Source organism: Chelonoidis abingdonii, chromosome 1 (assembly GCF_003597395.2).
Source record: "Chelonoidis abingdonii isolate Lonesome George chromosome 1, CheloAbing_2.0, whole genome shotgun sequence".
NCBI lineage: Eukaryota > Metazoa > Chordata > Testudines > Testudinidae > Chelonoidis > Chelonoidis abingdonii.
Genome location: NC_133769.1, coordinates 214,897,832 through 214,918,387, shown reverse-complemented (window position 1 = coordinate 214,918,387; position 20,556 = coordinate 214,897,832). Strand labels below are relative to the sequence as shown.

At 39.9% G+C, this 20,556-nt stretch overlaps 1 protein-coding gene across 10 annotated transcripts in view; it reads right to left on the bottom strand.

Moving 5' to 3' along the window:
* The window catches only part of BCOR (BCL6 corepressor), a 68,452-nt gene that overhangs the window by 28,354 nt on the left and 19,542 nt on the right, over positions 1–20,556 (bottom strand). For 5 of the 10 annotated variants that reach the window (XM_032795766.2, XM_032795768.2, XM_032795767.2 and 2 more), the window contains 7 exons: positions 19,315–19,444; positions 17,712–17,790; positions 13,745–16,561; positions 13,006–13,059; positions 12,419–12,602; positions 1,554–1,835; positions 865–1,218 (listed from right to left, as the gene is read on the bottom strand). In XM_032795766.2, the coding sequence (XP_032651657.1) occupies positions 865–1,218; positions 1,554–1,835; positions 12,419–12,602; positions 13,006–13,059; positions 13,745–16,561; positions 17,712–17,790; positions 19,315–19,400 (3,856 nt within the window). In that variant the 5' untranslated portion in view covers positions 19,401–19,444. The remainder of the gene's footprint in view (positions 1–864; positions 1,219–1,553; positions 1,836–12,418; positions 12,603–13,005; positions 13,060–13,744; positions 16,562–17,711; positions 17,791–19,314; positions 19,445–20,556) is intronic. The other 5 variants (XM_032795773.2, XM_032795775.2, XM_032795772.2 and 2 more) reach the window with 5 other exon arrangements.

Below are 20,556 nucleotides of genomic sequence, written 5' to 3'. Positions count from 1 at the left end.
CCCCCCCGTCAACATAGCACTGTCTACACAGGAGTGAGGTCGATATAACTGCACCACTCAGGGGCCTGGATTTTCCACACCAAGTGACGTAGTTATACCAATGTAAGTTTACAGCATAAACCCGCTCTGAGATGGAGAGTGAACTAGAGAAGCAGGAGAGAAAGACAGAAAGAACCTGGCAAAATATCCTGAAGAACAGAGCCCTCAGTGAGTCACTGAGGAAAGCTCTGCACGTGCACATAGAAGAACACTGCGGAGCAACATCAGCGCTCTTCATCAGGCATGTCTGTAGAGAAAACAGACAGGCAGACTGCACTAAGGGAAAAAACAGGGGTAACCTCTTGACTGCCTCTAAGCCTTTGAGAAAGCAGAAAAACTCAGCAGTTCTTAAATAGCAGATTCTCATGATAGAGAATCAAAGTCTTCATGCTACTCATACTGGACTTCTTGTTTGTTTTTAATTATACCCAAAAGGCACTAATCCATTTAGCTATACATGCAGTATATATATATATATATATATATATATTCTTACATGGACTAACAACCTGAAGTTTTTTTTCCTCTAAATCAGAACTATTCATGAATTATAAAAATGCCAAAACATCTGCAGACACAAAACTTCAATTTTGAAGTCATTTAAACCACAATTTTAAAACAAACAAAAACTACATACACACCCATCTGACAAATTTTAGCTAGTGATTTTTTTTTATTTTATTTTATTTTTTTTAATAGTGGAGCTGTAAGTCCTTATACATGTGGACTTCTATAAAAACTGCTGACAATTCCTTAACAGTGGTGGCAGCATGCATCACTACTAATGCTATGCCAGCTGATATTTCCCTAGTAGTCTCTGCATACCTTGTTCATTGTCACTTGTTTTGAGGGACTCTTCAGACCAACTTCTATTGCTTTTGACCTCTGACCTTTTCCTGGTGTGCCTTTCTTCTGTGCAGTCTTTGACCTTTGCAGTGGCCTCTGGCTGAACAGCCTCAGCTAAATCTTTCCTGCTTTGCCGGCCCAACTTGCCGGACGGGGATCTCTCTGGTGACACCTGCTGCTCCCATAGTTCCCTAAGATGCTGCAGGTGACGCTGCTTTTTGGGATGGAGCCCTGTTAATTCAATGCACACCTTCAGGTTGGTCACCTCATTACAATTGGGCTCTTCTAAGTGGTTAGAGGAATTGTTTGTCATTTCCCTCTCAGGCCAGTCATCTAATGGAAAAATAACTAAAAATTAATCAAAAAGCCCCCTCAACTTAAAACAAAAGCTACATTTCACTTGCGGGGCATATAGTCTCAGCTTTACCACCACACTATGCATTTTAAAAGGTTTGGTCATTAAGGGTCACATGCACTAGGGTCATTTGCAATGCTATGGCTACCATGTCCAATGACTAGTGCTTTACCCTCAGATACCAAGATATTATTTTAAGTGAAATGACAGTGCTCAGACTGGTAACTATCAAGTTAATAAATGGAGACATTAATTCATAGGGATACTCCTTTCACAAGAAATTCCTTAAGGGACACCAAAGCAATGGGGTTACCTTTGGAGCTTCTCCTCTTTTTTGCCTTTGACACAGCTTCATCCTGCAGCTCATCCACAAAGTTTTCGTTTTGGCTGCCCTCATTTTGTACTCTCTCGCCAGAGTGTTTACGCTTTCTATCCAGACGTGGGCATGGATGCTGACTGATATCTTCTGTTGACTGGTCCCCTACATTTTCATAGAGAGCATGTCTCTCCAGATAATATTTCTCAGCTGGAGGATCTCTTTCCTCTGAGGTTTCAAGAAAGTGATCTTGGCTGTTTTCTGCACTATTAAAATCACCTAAAAATAATTAAACAAAACAAAAAAGTCTATTGTAAAATAACTCTCATTTCTGATCTCTTCAATGTCCATCTCCTAACAATTTATCCTTATTATTTCTGAACCAAACAAGAAATAGTTTATTTTAGATCTAATTTTCCTACAGTCAGCTGTAAAACAGCAACTTTCCCAGCAGTCAGTCAATTTGAAAACCAAGCACGTATTCAAATTTTTGGCCTTCAATTTTTAGATAACATCCAATCAGGCACTTCACCATACAAGTAGCCATAGAAATGCCACAGTATACTCACCTTTCTTTTTAATTCAGGGTTTTTCCATGACTTTAAAGAATCACCTTTAGATATCAAAAGCACATACTCTTTTGAAAGAGTAACCTTAAAAATCAGATAGCAACGCAAGCTTCATTTCTGCAATGGCTTTTATAAAATTAATTTCAGCAGCTTTGATCCTTTAAGTCAATGCAAGACTAATCATGCCAAACTGCAGAGCCTGATTACAAGAATTCAACCCTGCTACTATGTGTCCTTGGATGTACAAATGGGAAACAGAAGTGAATGCACATTCTAGCACTCACTCTTTGATAGGAAAAACAATTCAAGAATAGCTGTGAAATGATGAAATGCTACCTGCATTTATGTGAAGGTTATATGCAGCCCTGTATACGTGTAACAATCTCCCAGTCACCATATAGCAAAGTTCCCTCACCTCTTCCTTCAAAAAAATCCAGCACTCACTTATTCCATGAAGCTTTCCAGCTACAGTGACCATATAAGCCTTGAAAAATTTACCTGACACTACCTGAGTAAGATTACTAGCCAAGGAGAAAAACGCCTGTGCTACCATGCCCCTTCAAACTTAAGAACCGTGATTCAGGATCAGCTTAAGCGCATGCTTAATGTCAGTGGGACTTAAGCATTGTACAGGGATTCTTTGAAAAGAGATTATTTCTTGAAACAGGACCTAAACAAACAAAATAGGTGCGTACTACTTATTATGCACTATACATAAGTAACATGTCAATCAACTTTAAATTTTATATTATATACACAAACTTTTATATATTAGAGTTTAGGTCTCTCATAAGTCTTACCCTTCTTGGCTCACTCTCTTTTGTTCTCGTATCGTTTACAGTCCATTTCCTCTTTCTGTCCCTCATCTCCCAACATTTCACATCCCTTTTGCTTCCAAATACATATTCGTCTCTTCCTCAGCCCCTGTTTTCAGTCTCTCCCATTTCTCCCCTCAAAACTGCTCTCATGTACACAAAGTCCACTTAGTTTCTAATTTATCCTATCAATCTCTTCTCTTCAACCACATCTGCTCACCCACTATCCTCTTCCTTACATTCACCCTGGCCCCATTTACTCATCCTCACCCATCCCATCTATTTACTCATGCTTGCCCCTTCTTACATAGGGCTTGACACATTTTCCAGAAACCCAACTGTCTGTGAACTAGATTAAGGGTCCTCACTCTTCTTTTGGTGATGCCCAGGCAAGAAGCAAAGCGAGGCCCCATTGACTGGAAAGGCAGAGGGTAAATTGAGCTGGTAGGCCATTATTCCATTTGCCAGTACTTCTCCTTGGTTCCTGCCTCCTCTGCTCCTGAACTTAAATATATTTTTTAATGAACGCTTAGCCCTTTAGTTCCTAGCCCTCATGATTACAAAGACAACCTTCAAAATGTGAATCAGTTATAAAACAACTCAATCATGTCTACCTGAATCTGCAGACTGAATGAAATAATGATGTGTAGTGCACACTATTTACTGAAATGGGTGCTGGTGCTGAAGTCTAATGTTGACATTTACACGGTCTTCATTATTTACTCTTTTACTGCGGTTTAAAGCACACAAAGGAAGACTATCCTATTATGAAAATATCAAAGGTATTCTACAAACAGCTTCTCACTGTGCAGGGATAGTCAATTATTTTTTTTGTTAAGGTCCAAATTTTTTGGTCAAGGTATAGTCAAGGTCCAGACTCCAGAGAAAACAATTAAAAAAAACCAAAATGATGATAATAAATAAGTAGTAGTAAATTAAAGGATTTAATGGTCTGTTCAGTCTGCTGGTCTGGATTTCACTCACAGTCTGCTTATTGACTACCCCGTCACAGTGTGTTATAAGTGAACAGAGCTTGAGAAAGCTTTCCGCCCCCCCCGAGGAGTTTACGCTGGTTTTCCTACTAGGATGATAGGAACCTGGACCCTGCTTGTGACATCTTTTGTAGCCTCGATCTAATAGGTTCCTGATAAAGCCAAGCACCCAAATAGTCTGGCTGTTAGAAGGAAGGTGGGGGAGAGAAAGAGTGTGTTCCTCCAACCTTTACCTCAGAGCTAACTACTACAAGGATGGTATCAAGTTCTTTCTTACTTAGCCTTTGTCTATGTTCTGCCACACCACTGAGCAGCTCCAAAGCTACTGTCCCCTGCTGACCACAGTTTTTCCCAGCTGAAGCAAAGCTAAATTGACCTCATGTTTGTCAGTTTTACGGCTGCCCTTAGGGTTTCCTTTAGCAGCAGTGATAGTGAAGCTGCCTTTGGTCAGTTTCCACTTACTGCAACTTGGAAAAGCTCTAAGCAGCAGTTAGGGCACTTCAGCTGTCAGCAGGCTCCAGAAAAAAAACACTACATAAAAAGTTTAAACTCCATTTAGACGATTACAAACTCAACCAATAAAAGGACAAGAGGTAAAAGCCGGAAGCATTTTCTCAAGAAAGCACTATATTTGTCCTATGGAATGCTCATGCCCAAACCATACCTCTCTGTGGCTGTTTGGTATTAAGTGAACCCATTTCTTAGACTGTTCATCATATACATAACACTGATACATCTTTTTCTTTTTAACAAAATACAAAGAGTGGAGCAGCTACCTTAGTTTATTATGCTCTTTCTCCAAAAAAAGTTACTGTCCAAAATCAATATGCACTTGTAAATATTAGACCCCTGCACATCTGGTAACAATGCACTAACAATATCCAGCCTTGTATAACATCAGCACATCAGTATTAATCAGATTTGTTGTGCACAAATTTAAAAAAACTTGGACTGGTAACATTAAGTTATCACTTCAAAAATGTTTTTAGAAACAAAATAAAATCTGATAAAGTGATCTACACTCTTATTTCGTGTTTAACTCCCTGAACAGACAAAGTCAGAGGGAATTTCATCACATTTCTAATAGTTACATTTTTTAAGGTGTTCACCAATACCACAAATTATGCAGCATTTTTCAGATTGAAATTCACTGTTATGGAACGGTCTCCCTATTGATAATGCACTTTGGAAAGAGAAAGAGGAAGAACACCCTGATTATTTCCTAGAGATCCTTGTAAGGACCTGGAGAAGCAACAGTTCTTATTGTGACCATCCAGAGCCGCAAATGAGATTTGCAGGGAACAGCCATTTAGCACCCCCTCGTTACTAATGAAATAAAGTGACATCAAATTAATTCAACTCCCTAATTCTTTTTTTTCCAATCAGGATCTGACCCAGAAACCCAGAATGCCCTACTATGCTGTGCAAAGGATAGCCCCAAGAACGAAGAAGTGGCGATGTTCAATTTAGTCTCATTATCATTCGTCCTTCATTCACAGAGTTTTTCTGGTGCATTGTTTCTAGAGAGAAGAGCAAAACTACTACCAATACCAGTCAACATCTGTGGCAAATAGCTGATGGGAGTAGTTCCACTCACTCCTGTCCTCTCCCTGATTCTACCACACAGGCAGTAGGAAACTCAGTAATGCCCCCATGATGGCAGCATGACATCCTATTGCTGCCAAGCTAGCAGGCCAGTCCTTTACTGACCCATTTTAAAAGATTAGGAACATTAGATGCTCAATGTATATAAAACGTGTGACATTATAATCTGCCTATACCAACGTTGCAAAGTGAGAGAAGAGATATTCAGGCAGAACTGTAAAGTTATTAAAATATTTTGGAAAGCATCTTGACTATACTGTATTTGCAGACTACCAAAAATACACTTTTTTACAAGTGCCTAAGTGAATGACAAATCCACAGGACAAACCAGAAACGAAAGTCTGAGCTGTCAGATGGCCCACAGTTTGGCACGGTCTTCTCAGGCATGTACCCTGCATCAAAGCATTATCGTTACGAGGTCTAGTTATGTCAAATGCCGAGAGGTTGTTGGTTTTTGTTTTTTGCTCAGAAAAACTGCAGTAGTTTCACAGAACACAACTCTATTCATATTTTACCACCAGATTCCACTCTGTCCTGAATCTGGCTTGGAAAGCCATCTGGATCAAAGACACAGGACTCCCAAAATCCAGGTATGAATATCAAATAGAAGTGCACTAGCACAAGGACAGTCTCCCTCTTTGGGCCTAAACACAGAGTTTGGTCTTCCTCAGGCTCTCACGCCTCCCCTGTACCTTTTATTCTGTTAAGGAAGCAAACAGCACACACACTTGGAGTTTTCAAATCATTATCACTATTCAAATAATAAGCAGCAGAAAGAGACTGATAGAATAGTAAATGCTAGTTTTCATATCAACACATCACATAAGAAGGTTCACTCTAAAACAGAAAATGCTGCTACAGTGAAGGGCAACACGTTCCTGACATCATTTACTAACCTCAGTCCAGTCATACTAACTCAGCAACAATACCATCTTTTACTATCCTGTAAAACTGGAAACTGGAAAGAATGACCACTCTACACGTATTGTTTTCTACTTGAAGCAGTATCCCCAGTGCACTGGTCACATTTTGTGAGGAAGAAATTATTAAAAACTTTTCTTCATTTTCTCCATCTTCCTTTTCCTGCCAGCACAAACACTGTTTAACAACACATCTTCCATACAATACGAACAGGAAACGCATACTTTAGTATTTCAACTGCAGTTCTTTCTTTATAGATGAAGTGGCAACTAGAACCAGCTTTTCCTCTCCTCTCTTCAGTGACTTCTCACTGCAGGCATTTAAGAAAGATGTCTTTTAGTCCTCATCTCAACTCTTCGCAGGACGCTTTATCTGAACATGAACTAGCATTTGTCACCAAGATCACAACAAAAACAGAATATTTCAGCCAAGCCACTTGTCAGGATAAAAGAAGCAGCGTTCTCACTATCCCACAGGAGGGAAAAAATTAGACTTTCAGAGAGTGAAAATGCATTCCCCGAAAGTTTTCCATCCTTGTTTCCTTCACCTAAATCCATTATATTCAGAATCCTGATGCTTTTTTGCACCACAGCCAGTCATAGCAAGGTAATTCTGACCAGGCCAAATGACAACAACAGAATGTTTGCCATTTTGATCTTTCATTACTCAGCATGCATATAGGCAAGAAACTGAAGGATTACCTATTCTGTGTGCTAAGGAACATAGACACCTAGCAAAGAGGCTGCAGATCAGTGACTGACTTTTAACCTCCTTGCAAATACAGGTATTATACTTCTATGCACAGAATTGCCATAATCTCCTCCTCACACCCATATTGCCCAAAATCTCTGGTCTTTAACATACCAGTTTTTATTTTTCTCTACTAAGGATCAAACAGTATTTCTCTACTGTAATATCAGAGGAGCATAACTACCAGTTTGTCTATCAAGACATTCGCAGCTTGTAGAATTTATTTACTCTTACATACTTTTGTATGATTTTAGTACTGCTCAAAAATTGTGGTTATCTACCAACATGCTTGCATCACATGACCTACTCTGAAGTAAATGTATCTGTATGCTTAAATCACTAGATCACTGAACAATTCTATGACTCACAACACATGCATCCCATAATTTATCGTGTTTGTGCTATGGAAATGCTCCACAGTAGCATTGCCACAGCAACATTTACTAGTCACCTTAGCAACAAAGCAGCTTCACTACTATTCTCATATTTCCCACCGAGCCCTAACCAAGATGGAAGAGTATTAAGACACTTACAGTTTATCCCTCTATTTAACCCAGTTTGAATCTTTGTACTCTTCTGCAGAGAGAGAGAGAGAGACTATTCCTAGCAATAGTCTGCATTCTAAACACTGAAGAAATATTTTAGAAGTCATTAGACAACGTGGACCAGTTTATTAAATTATCATAGGGTTTTTTGAGAGGGCAAGGCTTTACCCATGTGCCACTTGACTAAAACCCCAAGACAGCCCAGGAAAAAAAAATTGGGGTTATCAGATGGCTGTACTAATTCTCTTAGAAAAAAAAAAGTGGCAAAAATATTTATACTGCTATTATTATTGCTGTAAGAGGTAAGGGTTATAGAAGTAGTGTCTGAAACAGCCACTAGATCTTAAGGCAATGATCCTGTATTATGTTCTATGCACAAAGACTACTGAACCCTGCACGGAGCCCCACTGACATGACTGGAGCCTTGCAAGGTCACAGCAGTCAAGCTGCATACCACATGTTACAGGATAAGGCTTTAAATTGTATTTGTTTTTCTTTCAAATGCACGTTAGCCAGCTAAAGGTTCACAGCAGGGTGCAAATTTAACATTTTACCAGAAATTACTGATTAATCAATTAATTTTGTTCATGAATTTCCTGCTAGCATCAGGAAGGTCTACTGCCTAGTATTAGATAGAAATTTATGTATAAAACAAAATGTAGCATCTTTTCAGCATCAAGATCCAACACAGGAGACAGAACATAAGCTGGGGGAAGTTCTGAAATACAGCTGTTTAGAGTTCTATTCAATTTTAAACCTTTCAGCAGAGACCAGGAATTGTGGGGGGAGAGGGGAGACGAATGAAAGTATTTACATGTTCTCCTGTGAGCATGGTTGCTGAAAGCCACAGCTGGTAAATTGAGAAGAACACTAGGCAAGGTTTCTCACATCTTTGCCAGTTGTTATTCTGTTAGAGAGATGTGTCAGGATTCCCAGCAATTCAAGCTGCACCAGAGCACCAAAAAGACTATGCTAGAGGCATTCAAGGAGTGCAAAATTCATATCCCTGATTTAATCAGCTGCTATACCAAGGAGCAGAAGGTGAAACAGGGCAGTAAAAAGTTTTACTGAGGCCAAGTCAATACTACAGACTTACATCAGTATAACTAAGCCACTCGGGGGTATGAAAAATCCATACCCTTGAGTGACGCAGTTACACTGACCTAACCCTCGCTGTAGATAATGCTATGTTGACAGGATGGCTTCTCCCATCAATATAGCTACCTATCGCATCTTCCAGAGGTGCATTAATTACACCAATGGCAGAAACACTTCACTGAAGCTCTACAACAGCAAAGCTGGGCCACTGCAGCACTTGAAGGGCATGTCTACACTACAAAAATGATGTTGACTTAAGTTGCATTGACATACAATCACTGCAGTAATTAAATCACTTTTGCATAGCCACATATGCTCGTGTCAGTGGCGCACAACCTCACCAGGAGCGCTTGCACCAATTGTACTGTCAGTGTGAGGCATTGCGGGATGGTTTCTGAAAGCCAGCAACAGTTACAGCAACATGTAAGCAATGTAGTGACACTGCATCAACCTAAGTACGTCAACCTAAGTGCTACGCCTCTCACAGAGGTGAAGTTATTAAGTTGGCATCAGGGCCAGATCTACTGTTTTTGCCACCCCAAGCAGCACGCCAAATTGCTGCCGCGGATGGCGGAGGCAGTCCGTGTGCCCTTAGGGTGGCACGCACGTTTCCGCGGCAGCAGCAATTCGGCGGCAGCTTGTCTTCAGCTGGAAGACAAGCCGCCGAATTGCCCCTGTGGGCAGCTGAACACAGAAGCTGCCGCCGAATTTCCGCCACCGCAGAAACGCGCATGCCACCCTAAGGGCACATGGACTGCCTCCGTTGCCCATAGCAGCAATTCGGTGCGCTGCTTAGGGTGGCAGAAACACATGGACTGCCGCCCCTTACAGATTGCTGCCCCAAGCACCTGCTTGGGATGCTGGTGCCTGGAGTCAGCCCTGGTTGGTATAGCGGGTGAGTCATATCGTCAGGAGCAACATTTTAGTGTAGATGCTTAGAGAGTTAGGTTGATGCAAGGCGGCTTACGTCGACCTAACTCAGCAGTGTAGACAAAGACTAAGTGTAGACCTGCCTTGAGAACCGAATTAGTATCTGCAAGTGTAGTCGCTGCAAAGCCCATCATGTGCAAGAGAAACTCCCTTAATAAAAGAAAGCTGCATTTTTAAAAGTTGATAGATATAGCAATTTTAACAAGCCTATAAAACTTCCCATCAACTCATAGCTAATTAATTACGCACAAGAACATACTCACAAAAAGTCATAATACCCTTCCCATTCCCAACAATTCTTTATTAGTTCCAAATGCATTTCATCCAATGGAGTCTCATGAGCCAGAACACTGCTAAGTTATGGATTTGAGAAAAGTGCAAATTGTACTGTTTGGGGTTTGGTTTCATTTTTTGCTATTTTCTGCATCAAAAGTGTAATTTTAAGATTACATTATAATAGTGAGGGATAATCCTCAAACAAGTCTGAGAATCTGAAAACAAGTGCATCTGAGGAAACTTTTTTCTCTCCTTCCCTCACCCTCCAGACTATTCCCTGTTTTCTCTCTCAATCAACTTGATCTTCTTTTGGCAATAGCCTATTCTTCCCATTACCCCTGTGAGCACTTAGGTGACCTGCCCTCCCTCCAACAGTGGTGTCCAGGTGGCAGGACCCAGATGCTGCTGCTCTTACAACATTTTGATACTTCAAAAAGCGTGGGGGATTTCATGGAGGGCATTACAAGTGTGCAGTGCACTCTGAGGTGCGAGTAGTGCTGAGAACTGAAGAAAGCTCTAGCAGCAGCACCCTGTAGAAAGTCTATCATGCTTATGACCAGGCAATGGGATACTGTAGAACAACAAGGCCTCTTTCCTCTTGGAAACTCACTCAACATACCTTGAAGGGAACAGAAGGCTAAGGGTTCTAGAAGCTAAGCTTGATTGCCATTTTGATACTTGCTGTAGATTAACAATGAAATCTTAGCTTGGCAAAGTAACAGCAATCTTTTTATTCACGTATTTTTATTTTAGTGGCCACAGCACCACAGTAACTTGCTTGAGGTGAGGAACTGATCAGGTGCAGATCATCCTGTCCACCAAAATTATTAAACAAAGACCAGGACAATAATTCACAATTAATAAATTGCTTAGATGTAGGGCCGGCGCTTGCATTTAGGTGGCTTAGGCAATCGCCTAGGGTGCCAGCATTATTAGGGGGCAGCATTTTGCCGGAGGGGGCGACAGGCGGCTCCGGTGGACCTGCCACAGTGGTGCCTGTGGAGGGTCCACTGGTCCGCGGCTCCGGTGGAGCTGCCGCAGTCGTGCCTGCGGACTGTCGGCTGGTCGCATGGCTGCAGTGGACCTCTCGCAGGCACGACTGCGGCAGCTCCACTGGAACCGCGGGAGCAGCAGACTGTCCACAGCCACGACTCCGGCAGCTCCACCGGAGCCAGGGGACCAGCGCGTGGGGTGGCAAAATGGTTGTGCGCCTAGGGCGCTCAAACCCCTAGCGCCGGTCCTGCTTAAATCATATTTTCTACCAGCCCTACTCTTAAATCCTCGACTATGAAGGGGCACATCAACCCAATAAATTATATGTATACATAGACCATCCAGTGTTTTACTAACATTTTTCTTGAATTGCAACTTTGAATTTTCTCCAAATACAGAATAAAACAGTGATCAGCTCCTTAATTACTTTGTTACAAGCTGTTGCAAGGAAAACAGTTTGGAGACTGATGGAACCCAGACTACTTGCTATGAACTAGAACTAATTTTAAAAAATATCCATTAAAAAATTAATATGACTTAGGAAAAAAGTGTTTTGTGCCTTTTGCAATAGAGCTCAATGACAGTACTTCCAAATACACTGTCCCACGCTACTGCAAAACCCCTTTCCCTTGGCCCAAACAACAATGCATCAGCAACAGACAGTTTCACAGCATGGTGACTGCCCTTGAGGACTTCTGATGGTCTAACACATACATACCCTGCCACAGTAATAAGTGGAGGGGATGAGGTAGTTACAAATGCATTTTCAATTTCACAGCTACAGTTTATTTATAAATAAGTAGATGTGGTAGATTATTTACTTGACTTCCCTTGCAACCCTTCCATTTTGCCTGCCCCCATATAGTGAAAGAAAGCTATATTACTGGAACTTAACAGTGCCACTCATTTTTAAAACAGAACTTCACAAAGGGAACATGGGAAAGTTCTACTTAAAAACTAATGGTGCAATAAGACCCTGAGTTTTTAGTTTCAGCTGTTAAGGAACTAGTTCATCTACTGAAAAGTAGATCCGTGTAGGGTGATAAGTGCTATGACAATAACCTGGTATTTTCACAGAAGCGACACTGCCGAAAGGTGCAACTTTTCAACAGACATTCATAGATCAAATGAAAAACGCATGGAAAACAGCAGAGGTCACAACTCTATATATGAAAGTGTGACTGGATACTGTTACGTAAATTTGTATTAATTACTGTTGTAAATAAGAATGATTAATAGTGACAACATTCTTTAGTGATAAAAATTCTACTAGTTTCCATGTATTATGTTGTTTTAGGACAAACTGCTATAGTATACATACATACACACGCACACACACTTCAAAAAGCCCCATCTTAATGTGCTTACATCTATCATTGTCATTTTGATCAGCAATGGCATCTTCCAGAGTGACAGACTTTGGCTTCTTTTCATTATTTCCCTTCAAGTTTTCCCAGTCTGCCTGGTTGAATCTGCAGACCTCTGAGTCTTTGGTTGTTGTGTGGCCTTCTCTCTCTTTCATCTCCAACTCTGAGAAGCGCATCATTGCACGCTAGAAAGAGAATTGATATGAAAAAAAATCTCACAATAAAAGCTACTCCATTTACCTTACCTTATATGAAAGTATTTCCAAAGAAAAATCTGCTCAAAACCAAAGTTTGAGATATATATCTAACATATAAAGTTTAAAATATCTCAGTTGTATAAAAATATTCAAAATTTCTAGTATCTATATGTAAAAATCCACACAATTCTTCCATATATAAAGATATACTGTATATAAACAAAAACATTCTGTTTTGGAGGTATAAGAAACAAAACAAAAACATAAAAACAGAAACTGCACAATGAATAAAGACGACCATGGCCCACAAACTTCCCTTTGTGTATTTGGAAATGAAATTTAACTCAAAGGTTTATGTAAGATTCTAGTAATAAAAATTTGAAGAACTGACCTCACAGTAAGCAGCAGGTAGACATAAAATACTGTCCTCTTGTAATCCTTCCATCTATGTAATTAAAATGGGCACTCAATGGATCATTTAAATAATTTCATCCATTTTTATAAGCATAAACCAATTCTTTTCTTAACAATGCACAACAATTTGGTTTAACTCATCTTTTAATTAAAAGTAAAGTATCTTAAGGAAATTCCTACACAATATCTGTCATCGCTCAACATCAAATTCAATACTGCTTCTATTCCTTTACTACATTCTTGATTGGTGAAAAGGTTGCATAAAAGTTGCATAAAACCCACCAACACATGGCTGCTTCTCCTCTCCATCAAATGTCATGTATGGTATAGCAATCAGAACGTCTGGATACCCTTTGCTATCTTACAGTACAGGCCTACCTGAGAAGCTAAAGCAACCACTAGTCTAACATATCATGCATTCTTCAGCTCCCCTAACCGCAGAATAGTTAATACTTATGTTATCAGCACTTTATCAGTTCTCATTTAAAGCATTTTTTAAACTGACTAGTGAATACATATAGTTTACATCTACTATTATTCACATAACCTGGCTTCTCAATTTTATAAACAAAAAATTATTGTTACCATTTCTGGCAACATCTAGACCAAATAACATATTCCCCACCTGTGTAGGATATATCAAATTTAATACTTGACTGTGACTTTATAAACAAACACACAAAAAATGCTTTGGTAGTTAAACTTCACAGACTCACCTGCAGTGCCCGCTGCTCTCGGCTGAGTTGACTAGAATCTGCATACAGTTCAGTTGTAACACACTTGAATCGATCACCTACATAGCCAGCAGAGTTTGCAATTCTTTTTGCCAATTTAGACGGCTTGGGTTTCAAAATTTTGCCATCAGTAGATTCTAGATCATCAGTTCCATCTTTGGTATATGTCTGATTAGACTCAATACTTGACTGTATATTTCCCATACAAAGTTGTTTTGCACAATCCTGTACTTTGCCAAAACACATAGCTGGACCATCACTTCCATGAGTATTCTCTAAGAAAGCAGAGGAAGGCTGAACTGGTAATCTTTCTTTATTTTGGCTTCCTGATACATCCTCTTTCCTTAAATTGAACAGTGATGAATTCTGGGCCTGTTTAAAATTATAGGTTTCATGGAAATCATTATTTCTTCCAAACTCTTCTCTCATTACAATAAAATCTCTGTGCTGAAACACGTGTTCTACCTTGCGCTTTGTGGCGTCACTAGTTTGATTACTGCTTTCAGTAGTAAAGCCAGATTTTGCTACATTTGTTTCACTTTTCACATCTTGTTCATCTCGCAGAAGATCTGAAAAGATGTGTTTGTCACTTTTGGCCGCGTTCTTACTATGACTTGAACTTTGGTGTAATTTTGTGTTCTTATCAATAGGTACTTCATAATGTGTTTTTGTACTGGTTTCCAGCATCTCTGGCAATCTGTTTCTTGTAGCAGGATCCTCATAGCGGAGCCTTTCGTGTGATCTAGATCTTCTTTCTGATTTTTCATCCTTATTTATTTCCAAAGCTGAATGCTGTAACAACATAGGATGTACCATCCCCATCCCCAGGGCATCTTGATAGGTCATAAACTCTCCTCTAGCAGCTGGCAGGGTGTATGGAATGCCAGGTTTTGGTGCCAGATGCCCAGGGAAAAGACTGCCATTGGGTAACAAAAGTGGATGAGGATACACAGGTCCTTTTCCATGTAAAGATAAAGGGCTTATAGCTATACCCTCTGGAACCGGAAATGGGAGATAACTTCTTGGATATGGCAATGGTGGAGATCGGAATGCCTCATTTGGAGGTAAAAACATGGAACTTGATGCAAGGGCATTCTCATTTGCTTTGAAACTAGATTCTTGATTATTGGATTTAGTCACTTTACTGTTATGTTTTGCAGACGTTGCTAAAGGTTGTCCTATATGCTGTATGACAGATGCAGTACTTTCCATAGCACTCCTGTTTGTCTTGGTGCAATCTACGTTGGCGTTTGGGGCTGGTGAAGCAGATGCTGGCCGACCTCCACTTGACACAGACCCTGAAATATTACTGACTACTGCTTCTGTTCCACCCATTCTAGGGCAAGAAGAACTTCTCTGTTGTGGTATCACCCAGTCTAAAGCTTTGTTTTTCAACTGCATGTTTTTACCACCGGTATCTTCGTTCGGACTTGGACCAGGAACAACCCAGGATGAGGGCGCAGTGCTAATTATTTCAGGTCTATAGAGAGGACAACCATTTCCCGAAGGAAAAATAGTTTCTTTCTGAACATCGCTTCCAGGTAAAACTAATCCACCTCGGCTATGAACTAAAACAGTAGGTGCCATTTTTTTAATAAGGTCAGATTTGGTTGTCTCTGCATCAACAACTTTTGATGACAAGTCTAATGGCTTGTCTATGACATCTTTGGCAGTTGTTTGTTTTTCTATTGGCAGAGGTGACCGGCTGTCCTTTCTATCGTGACCTGTTTTTCTTACATGTGTTGCAGCTTGCTGTGAAATTTCACCAGTGTCATGAGTTTTGGGAATTTTTCCATTAGATAGTCGTGAAGGAGGAAATTCATTACTTACACTCACATATGGCTTTGGGAGTGTAACTGAAGAAGGGGACGTCGAAATTCTGGTAAACTGTTTGTGATACTCTGAGTAGGTATCCCCAACTTGTGTGGGCAGATGAACTCTAGGAGATGGTCTCGGTGAATGAGATAACAAGATAGCAGGGTCTGTCGACATATTACCAGAAGCTGACTTTGCAGATGGGACTCTGGGCTGTTTGCTGTTCTGAATATGTGGATAGGCATGAGAGTCAATAGGATTTCCAGGACTGACTCCCATCTTCCAAGACAAGCTTTTATCTGGACAGTGTACTAGTGGTGGAATTGCTGGAGATGCTGAAGCAGCTGAGATCCTCATTGGTGAAGCTAAAGATGATGGAATGTGGGGAGTAACGTAGTGAGAAGGCGGCAGATATAAAAAACGTTCACCATTTGTACATACAGGTGAATACGTCAGATGTTGTGGTAAGCTGTATGTGGACTGCTGAGGTAGCAATGCCTTATACATGTTCAATGAATACTTATTTGGTGAGTCAAGAAAAGGATATAGAGCAGGTGTTGCACCCTCCATATAAGGATTTACCCAGGGAAGCCTTAGGTAACTAGCACCATTGACATTAAGAGGACTTTGTTTGTCACTTGAAGTTCTATCCAAGCCTAGTGTTTCCCCTGTTGGAACAGAATTTTTTTGTATTCCAGGTGTTTTATATATAGCACTGAAGCCATTTGGGGGTTTTGCAGAGACAGCTGCATTTTCTATTGCTTCAGAGGGATTCGATTTGAACTGCATCTCTGGATTTCTTTCAGGAGTAAATCCAAGACCAGCTATAGAACTTGTAGCATCCCGTCCTTTCTCTGAGCCAAGTCCACATAAACTGGAATAGACAATACTACTGGGTACTCTAAGTCCTTCCCGCATAAGTCCAGATCTGTCCATGCTCAGAGCTGCAAGACTGTCAATGCGATGTGCTGTAGTTGCATCCACCTTTGTAGAATAAGAAATGTATTATTTTTGCATGTTGCTAAAACAAAACAACACTACTCTAGACTATAAACACATCTTTAATTTCAAAGAGAAATAATACTAATACAAATACACTGTTCATTGTTAAAATGTATGTGGTGAACACGACTGCCGGAAATAAATCTAATTAATTCAGATGTTGGCTGCTTCATGTGTGTCTTGGAGAACCTGACAAGCTGTAAAGGGGCACTATTTAGTAAAATAAGTTTTTAAAATGAATAATATGAGGAGATGTGTTGACCCTTTCACACTTGGAACCTAAGTATGTTACTACTGCCTTTAAATAATCATCTCCTTAAATTTCCACTTCTCAGCAGAAACCCTTACTACAAAGCAGAAGACAACAACTAGGTCACCCCAAAAATGCAATCCTTTCAGGGGCACAAGCCTTTTGAAATATCCAACAGGCATCACTTTTGCAAGTCTGTCTGCAAGGGAAAATCCAGGATAGGAGGCTACATGTGCTCCACACCCACACTCACCGCTCCTTTTCTACAACAGCAGTAGTGGGGGAAAAACAAACAAACAAACAAACAATCTGACTTGTTTGGAGATGGAGCTCAATAAATTTATTAACAAGATTATACAATGGGGTCGACAATGATAGCAAGGAGATAGACTCGATAACCCAGGAGGTCTCTTCCAGTACTACGTCTCTATGAAAAGTACATCAATGAAACCGTGCTGAAATTTTTTTATTTCCACTTCCGACTTTTTAAACAGAAAGCCAAATAGCTGGTGTTTTGATTTATTTAGTGACTTTATAAACTAATCCTGCCAGAATCACAAATGTGCCACAACGCATTACTCCTAATGGCTTAGAAATAGCAGTGCTGGTGGTGTAGCACTCTGCATACAAAAGAATTAACAAGATAACAGAACAGACTGAAGGAGATTGTTTCTACCATGAGGACTTCTTCACACCTTTGAAAAATAAAAATCTTTTACTACAGCTTGAAGAAGACCTCTTACCTGAAGCAACTTGTGTCTGAATTGTAGTCCTAACTGCGCTCAAGATATTTTAATAATTTCTTTAAGTGAAATGTCATCATACAAAAATGAAATAAAAATAATCAGATGCTATTTCAGTCTAAAGCTATTAATCTCTTACCACACTGTGATTCAGGTGATTTTCTTCCCTCAATTCCAGTCTGCTTTTCGGAGCATCGCCATCATTTACTGGAATTTTCCTATTAAAAATGTAAGCTTACTATTTGAAAATATTCCTTGCATATAATATTAATAAAAGATTGTAAGGCTCTATATTTCAATTTCCCCATAACAATCCCATATGAAATTGTCTGCATCCTCTGCATTAACTCACAAAAAAAATATGATATTTAAATATTGCCTGAGAACAGATTCAAGGTAAAAGAGGTTTTGACATTAAGAAAATTTTAGTCCACTTCAAAAGAACTTATTCCAAAGGCAAGTGGCTTCTTTGTTAGTTTTTTTTAAAACTTCATATGTAGTGATAATTATGTAATTTAATGTACCATATTCATATACCATCTCTAAATGTTAGAGAAGACTAACATCATACAAGCATCACCTAATCCATGCTAAAGAGTAAGCTCCACATCTGCACCATACCAGTTTTGCAGGACTGGGACATGTTATCACAGAAAGCACCAATAAAGAATATACCTTAGTGCCAACTTTCAAATCCCATGAATAAAACAGCTGATATGAAGCAGAATGAAAGTTTCATCATTACCCAGAAGAGACAGTTTCAATCATCTGATATTTAAAGAACAATAACTTGAAAAAAATTAAAATTACACTTCTGATTTTATAAAATCTGTTAATGATACAAATAATCCCTAATATTACTATACCTGGAAACAATTAGGAAAAACAATAGCAAAACTGTTTAACCCAGTTTGTTTACTTTGTGTTTGCACAGAGCTAGCACATAGTCACCTTCACTGTTTTCCCCTGTATATATCACAAACACTCTGCTTCTGTGGGGGCTGTCAGTCAGCAACAAAGGAGAAAGTTGTTTAAAAAAAAAAGGAGGAGGAGCGGGGAAGAAACAGGAAAATATTATTGTAAAAAAATATATATCACAAAAGTTGGCAGGGTTACTCAAAGTTAAGCGTAGTCTCTGAAAGTACTGTTGAGGTTTATTGTTTTTAAATAAACTAGATTTCAAGTTGGTGGTGTCCCTTTAGCCATAGAGTCCACTTGGAAAATATGTATTAAGAAGCATAACTAAGATTCTTGAATTAATAGTATTAAGAGAAAAAAATAACATATGGGGTGACAATAAGGAATCTAGTACCTAGATAAAAAGGCCATTGTTTCTATTTTTAATCACTGGGCAAGACATTTGTTTTAAGGCACTGAGAGACAAATCACATGGTACTGGCACGCCTAGCATTTAGAATTTAAAGAATATGTATTTGGATTAATACTTCTTCATAAGAACGAAATAATAAATTAAGTGTAAAAGTGCATTTAAAGGCTGCTTAGGGGAGTAATCTTTTTCAAAGGGTGTTACTGCTTCACTGAACCAGGTTGCCTGTTAAACAGTAAATCACTAGCTGGTCTACTGGTGTCATGCACATGTCCCCACCCCCATCCCAGTGCTGGCCTGATCTCGATGCAAGAAGGCAGCTATCTACTCAGGCATTACGAAAGCGAATGAACTCTGAAATCTCACATCACAGAATCTCACTCTGGTTTAACTTGCCAGAAGCTTAAATATTTACCTGTCTTCATTAATTCCACACATGCGGACCCTTTCATTGCTCATCCAGCTATGAACGTTGCCATACAGGGGAGTTGCAGAAAGCATGACGTCGTCTTAAAAGCGCTGCTTTTTCTTCACAATTTTATATTCTATTAAAACAAAAGTTGAGAAGATTAGTCTAGGAGGAAGGGCAAACAGCACAGTGGAGCAGCCAGCCAGCCTCCCTCCCTGCCTCCCTCCGGGTAATTAATAATGAATACAGGATTGGTGTGGGGAGTGAGCTGCCTAGGCTAAACATGCTAAGGGAGAGATACCCTGCAATAAAGGAGCAAATTGAGGGCATTTATAGGTCAGAGGAGATAGATCTTTTCCCTAGTGCACAGCCACAAAATTAAGAATCATTCCAAGCTATCGACAATTTACAAAAAAAAGTTTCTCCAATGCATTTAATTTGAACTAAGAAACGATTGGACTGGCAAAGTCTACACCGACCCCCAAACATGTCCCATGCACCTTACGTACACCCAAATAAGGAGAAATTCTGCATGCATTTTAAACTGGAAAAAAAAAATCTACATTAGGAATACACAATAGCAGAAAGCGTATTACAATAACAAGTATATACCTTCTCTATCACCCACCCCACTAACTGCTGAGAAAGCTTGAACAGTACGAGTTAAACTGAAGAGGTGCCTCTGTGAAACGGATCTAAAGGAAAACTCCCTTCTAACGTTTGCACATGGGTTAAAAATAGCAAGTGGGTTGCTGAGCTTCCTACCCCTTGATTTGATTAAGCACCAAACCCTGATGGCTTTTGCATTGGAGCTGCTGCGAGTGCTTTCAGTAACTCAAATGACGCCTGCTTACTCCAGGGAAAGAAATCATTAGCGGGCTCACTGGAGGAGTATTAGCAGTCCGAGAGGATAGGCGCTGTATGGTGCACAAGCAAAGGCAGGTGAAAGGTACCGGATTGTCGCGGAGAGGGAATGCTTCTTCTTCCTTTCTTATGCCATCGCCACCCCCATTAAATTCTAGTTTGCTGCATGAGTGAAGTGTCAGGACAAGCTGCGTTTTATTAACAGGATTATCGCGGCGCATGATTTATTCCAGTGCAGGATTTTAATTGCTCTTTGGAGCTTGAGTCGTTTCTTTTGACTGAGCTTCAGCCTGCATCCTGCTGTTAAATGCTGGGTTAATAAGTAGGGGGAAGACTTTAATGCACAGGATATCCCTCAGCTCTTCCTCTCTTACAAAAATAGAG